Here is a 6381-nt window from a genome sequence, read left to right as displayed (position 1 = left end):
CCTAAAACGCATGCGCACGCGCACACACACACACACACACACACACACACACACACACACACACACACACACACACACACACACACACACACACACACACACACACACACACACACACACACACACACACACACTGTGTTAATGTTACTACACTCTACTGAAATGATCTCATGCAGTAATTATACAGCACTAATCAGCAGTCCCTTATCGGAGGTGAGATATAGTAAGAATATGAGAATGGGAAAAAATGTAAAGCAGTTCAAAGCATATTTTAAATAATTATTCCACTTATTTGTACCTGTCCAACTTTACATTCTGAAACCCACTACAATGGCACAAGAAACAGACTATTTGACCTTGATGGGAGTATCTCTGTGTAGGTATTTAAAAAAACATGTCACTCAGGAAATGCACAGGACAGGAATGTCATGTTTATACCACATGTGTCGCAGATATGATTTTAATTTGCATTTCCCTACATTACTAATGAGCCAAATTTGATTTGCATATGGTTCCATACGCAGAGTGAAGTATGCTGACAAAGAACCACTTGCTAATTGATGCTAAAGGTAGCTTACTTGATCACCTCATTAGCAACATACCAATGGTGAATATCCTGTGGTCATTCAAGCAGTACTTGAGTTAAGTCTAAACATTGAACAAAAAGAGGTCCCATAAGGGCTGCAAAAGACTATTACTTTCTTATGACATTGTTCAAATATAGGATTCAAGTGTTTGTCTATAATCACTAGGTAATGATATTCATCCTGGATTCTCAAAATAATTTCTTTAAATGTTTTTTTTGTCAGTCCAAAATGCAATGATTGTCCTTCTAACAATAAAAAGCATACAATGTATTTATATTAGAGAAGGTAGAAACAGCTTTTTCTGTAATTGTCTTTACTTTAAATATCAAAAAATGTCAGATTAGCAATTTAGGGTCCCCACAGAGCACTGCAGGGTTTACAGACCTTCCGCAACAACACTGTCACAATTAACAAGCTATCCTTTTAAAAAATAAGCTGATACTGCCATGTTTTGTTTCATCTAAGTTTCAATCACCCTCCTAGCTGCAGCATTCTTTTCTTGTTTGTAAAGGATATGTTCTCTTTAACTTTATACAGTCAGAGGGCAGGCTGGGATTATAAACAAAGCAGAGGGGGATCTGATAGGTCTTTAGGATAAAGTCGAAAGGTTTATCCCGAAAGATGTAAGGTCCTGCCCTCAAAACAATAACTGGATACAAACCAAAATCTTAGCCTCAAGAAATTGTGTTTCTCGCAACGCTTCGGCAATAAAACACGTCATGCCATTCAAGCAATCATGAATTAAATCCATATTTGTTTGTGAAACATTTACTGACGATCAAGTGTTTAGCATACAAAGGGGATGATGTACATACCATCAGTGGGTTATTAATGTAGAAATTGGTGTCTTTGCCGCTTAAATTCTGCTCTTTTGTCTCATTTTCTCCCTCTGACACAAACACACACACTCGCAGCGGAACCGGCTGGAGGAGGAGGACTGAGGGAAGTGACATTTTAAACAATAAGCTTTTGTTGTGCTGCACCATCCACTGTCATATTACACAGATGTATGCATGAGCACAGACATAGGCATATTTCTAAAGTTGACTTTTAAACAATTACCGAAATGTCAGTGAACCCTCGCCTCACTAATCAGAGAGCAACAGGTGACAAAGCTGACGTGGAGAGCGGGATGACAGAAGTCTTAGAATTCATCTTTTTTTTTTTGCATGAATAAATAACAGATAACAATGAAGATGAATGAAAGTCCTGTGACGCAAACGGAGACATGTTTTTCTTTTCTTTTAGATAAACAAAAAATAGTTGAACGAGACGGAGTTGCTATGTAACCGCAGTTATAGATGAAAAAAGGGTCACGGCTTGATGTTCCTACAGAAAGATCAGAGTGGTCTTCTAATGAGATCAAATCAGTCTTAATATGAAAAATATATATTTGGGATTTAAATATAAATGTCAATTAAAATATGCATTAATGTACAAACTAATATGTTGTGTTCCATACAGTATGAATCTAAAAAAAAAGTTTCGCAAAACTATCTAAAGAAATAAGCTATATATGAAATACTTATGTGTTTAAATGAATGTAAAACATATGCACAAATATAATAATAGCATCACTGTGTCTCTCCATGCAACATGCGTAAAGTGTTGCCCCCCGCATGTGTAGCTTTCAGTGAGTGTTTACAGTCTGCATGTGGCTTGGAGGAGCATGCCGTCCGTGCAGCAGCCATGCATCAGCAGGACTTTCTGTGAGGCTGGGATGCATGCAGCCACCATGCAGAGCAGATACACTGAGATAAATCACCCCACCAGAGTGCTGCTGGTTCTGAGTCGTACCCAGGTCCATGCTCTTGGAGGCTTTCACGTGCTGGTACTGCTGCTGGTTCTGGTTCTGGGCGGGAGACTGGGGCTGAGCCTGGCTCGAGCTGTGAGAGTTTTCCCTGGAAACAAATAATTAGACAGTCACTACAGAAAAAGCTGTAGGTAGATGGTTGTTTATTGTGGAAATTACATTATTTACAGACTTGTTTTCTCCACCCTTGAGGCGTGTTACTGGTGACTATCTTTTTAATTTAGAACGTAGTTGATGTTATCTTTGAAATGAATTCATTTTGTGTGACCCTCAGGCAGAAGAAATGCAAAACAGAATGCTAATCCCGCATCAGTGGTTGATGGGTTCTCGCTTATGTTAAAATCCCAGCTACAGTATAATGTAACATTTAAAACCACAAATAACAAATGTTTGACATTTATATTTAACACAAGTGTTTTAACAATCACATTTAGTGCAAAAATAAACACACCTTGTCATTACAAAACTAGACTCATTTTGAGTAGTCAGTATAGAAGATAGTGTTAATACATAATAATATAAACGGCTAAGACCAAAGGGGAAGACTTTAGATGACAAATGTTGTTCTAGTCAATCACTTCATTCATATGTAAAACACTCTGTATAGCTATTGTATAAGAAAAGTCACTGACAACCACACACCTCTCGTGCAGATAGGAGTGTTGGGTGGAGCTGCTGAACTCTGTTTCATGACCGTACAGCTCTGCATCCTCGTCATCGTCCATGTAAGAATAACTCCCATTGGTCACTGAAAAGCAAACATAACAAATTATTGCATTGAGGATGTGAGAATTGTTGATATAATGCAGCAGATGGAAGATTTCACACAAACTACGGCTGGCTTTTCTGGAGCAAAATGCTGCCGTTTGCTTCTTAGTTAAAAACAAATACCAATACTTCCCAGACAGCAACTCATATCTTTACTGTCCACTGATACGCTGCCACGGAGGGTATATAAGTTTAAGTTAGACAGTTGATCGATACAGTCTAGAGTCTGTGTATAAACTGCAACATCACTGCCAAACTGAATTCAGCACAACATGTTGAAGTAGTGATTATTTTCCTGCGTAGAGTCCTGACAAAGCATGAATTCAGACTTTTCAAAAGCCGGAATGGTTATGAGCTATTCCGATAATTTTCTGATCAGATAACTGTAATTAAATCACAGCTAAATCCTTTTATACTGGGTGTAATAAACCAGATTCATTCAGTGGATGAACAATGGTCAAACTAACATGACTAAAACGTGCTTCAGGTTTACACACCAAACAACACAAGCATCTGCTCTGATATCTGAGTCAAACAAACTGAGGACGAGATCTTTCAGGGGATATCATGACACTTTTCTCCCCCCCAACAGGTGAAACATGGTCTCTGTTAGTGTCCAATGGAAACACAGCTGCCATGGTGTGTCAATCCCTCTTTGAAGCCTGCAGGATGTTGGTCATTTGATACTCAAACAAGTCTTTATAGACCTACTCCAAATATGTTCAAAAAGTGGGTTAAACCGAAACTCATTGGAGGATTTCACTGGCAGAAAGTCTGGAGGATAAAAAAGTGTGTGAAAGACAAGATAACGATAAGACGGAGAGGAAGATGAGGAGAAATATAACGGGAGCAGAAAGCGGATGAAACGGAATATGCAGCTGCAGATTTAGAGCAGCGATACGGCTGCGTGATCAACGACTTCACGACAACTCGCAGACACACAACTCCACCAGAGCACCGTTTACATACAGTCATCACTTCTGCCACACAACACACGCTGGGAGCGGTGCACAATCGTCACCGTGTGTCCTCTATGTGAAAGGGAAACAGCAGCGTCTCAAGATATCACATCCTCTCATCTCCACCCCCCCCCACTCTCTACACTAATCACCTGCTTTATTGTTCTTCTGTTTTGTTGCAATCTGATATTCCTCCTGTCATTTATCTCTCCGTTCAGATCTGCCATAAATCATTTTATCTCCCACTCTTTCTTTCTAAACTTCCTCCTTACTGCTGGCACCTTAATCAGCCAAACTGTCATAAACACATTCTTCTTTCACCTCGCTCACAAACACACTGAGTCCCGCTCTTTGAAGTGAAGGAGGCGTTTGCTGTGTGGATAATAGATCAATAGCGGTTTGCTCCATTGGCAGGAATATGAATCTTCTTCTGCACGCAACTTTTTCTTCCTTCCGTCTGTATCTGTCTACAATGCGCTTCTCTAATCGTCTCTCTTATTCCCCATCTTCTTCTTACTTTTCCTTTTCCACCTTGGGGGAAATAAAGGTGCCAACAGGATGCAAACTCATCAGGTATGAAAAAGGTGATAAGGATCCGAGCCCCCCACCCCACGGAATATCGGCTTTAAAATGAGGAATAACAGAGGATTTTAGCAGTCAGAACAACTAAAGCAGTTAATAACAGAAACGCGAAAGAGTCATATCTAATAGAAATGTATAAAAGCATTTATTTTAATTGTCAGTTTATAATGTTGGCAGAACTGTTGAGCATTTTGAAAATTGATTTTAATGCCTCTGTGTAGGGCTGAACAATATATCGTGTCATGGCGATAACCGCGATATGCGCATGCGCGATATTCACATCGCAGGGACGTGCGATTTTATTAATTTTTTATAATAATTCTGACATGCAATATTAAGTAGGTAAATTAACTCAAACACGTCATGTTACAATTATTTTTGCTGCTTGCTACAAAAGGAAAACGTGCGCGGCTCTCATGTCAAGGGTACTTGAGTGAGTGACATGCAGGCTCTGCATGCACAGCAAACCACCAATCACAATCATTCTTGATCAGATCACAGCAGGCCCCGCCCCGCTAGTTTGCAGACCATCAAAACACCGGTAAAAAAATTAGCGAGGCACAGGAGGACAAAACCGGAGAGAATGAAGATTTACTTCCAAAAAGAAAAGCAACATCTGCCATCTGGAACTATTTTGGATACAAAAAGGTTCTTCTCTTCTTCATTCACAGATGAACCCCCTTATTTGAGGGTAAGCAACATGCATTATCATGACATGTTAGATCATGACTTAAGGTATGATTGAGTCAACCAGTTAAGATCCAGACGTCCGTGACTAAAATCCTTCATCCGGTTAAATATAGTATAGCAATATATATCGCAGGGGAAAAAAATATCGCAATGTCAGTTTTTTTCAATATTCGTGCCAGCCCTAGTTGAATACTCATTTGTTATGAATACGGATTTTGTCCTCACAATCTAAAGTTGTTTTTCAGGATTTATTATTTCTGTAGATTTGGATTCCGCTATTTGTCTTGCAGCAATATGCTTTTCCTAGGCGTTTTGCATTGCTCATTGTTTGAAAGTGGATATCTCTGTGTGCATAGGGTCAGAGTGCTCTGCAGCTTTGGTCATTAAAAGCTTTATTAAGGCCACTTTGCAGATTCTGTACTTCGTCACACAGATTTATGAGTATCAGGATTGTTGGGCCCACGTATCCTGCCTGGTGTTTCATTCCTTGGACCATAGTACAGGAAAGACCACGAGTTTAAATGACATGGCATCTATAATAGCAGCTGAACTGCACTTCACCCTTTCCCTTAACGCCAGCCCCCTCTCCGGCCGGATAACCAGCCCCCCTCATGTGGATCTCTCCACCCGTCACTGAAATGCAAGCTGCTTCCCACTGTACATACGCACTCAAGAGGAATGATCCAACTCGCCTGTAAAGAGAGGCCGGGCCATGCCCTAGTTATTGTTTCGGCCAAACAAGGCAGTCAGCAAACAGGAGTGGAGCTGTTTTCACCCTGTGTTAGTCAGGCTTGTGGGCGGCCCCTGGAGGGAACCGCTGCTACTCGGCTTTGTCAGCTCAGGATTGGAGTGCCTCAGGCTCCCTCCTGGGCCATCTGCTTATGGTCGCATTGTTTCTGTTGTGAGCGAGTGTGTATGTGGGGCCCCGATCACAGGCTGTTATGTCAGGTAAAAAAGAGCCAACTAGTGTAGGCAGATGCAG

The 6381-nt window shown here is 40.6% G+C and overlaps 1 protein-coding gene across 1 annotated transcript in view; it reads right to left on the bottom strand.

Annotated features, from left to right (window-relative positions):
* Window positions 1-2217: 2217 nt before the first annotated feature.
* LOC104965382 (partitioning defective 3 homolog B-like) overlaps window positions 2218-6381 on the bottom strand; it is a 19489-nt gene continuing 15325 nt past the window's right edge. Inside the window, exons 4-5 of the mRNA XM_010794338.1 lie at window positions 3043-3148; window positions 2218-2488 (exon numbers count right to left, since the gene is read on the bottom strand). Of these exons, the coding sequence (XP_010792640.1) occupies window positions 2218-2488; window positions 3043-3148 (377 nt within the window). The remainder of the gene's footprint in view (window positions 2489-3042; window positions 3149-6381) is intronic.

The sequence above is a fragment of the Notothenia coriiceps genome, unplaced genomic scaffold (assembly GCF_000735185.1).
Source record: "Notothenia coriiceps isolate Sejong01 unplaced genomic scaffold, NC01 NC01_scaffold00037244, whole genome shotgun sequence".
Taxonomy (NCBI): Eukaryota; Metazoa; Chordata; class Actinopteri; order Perciformes; family Nototheniidae; genus Notothenia; species Notothenia coriiceps.
Note: the sequence above shows the minus strand (reverse complement) of the source record. Positions and strands in the feature narration are given on the sequence as shown.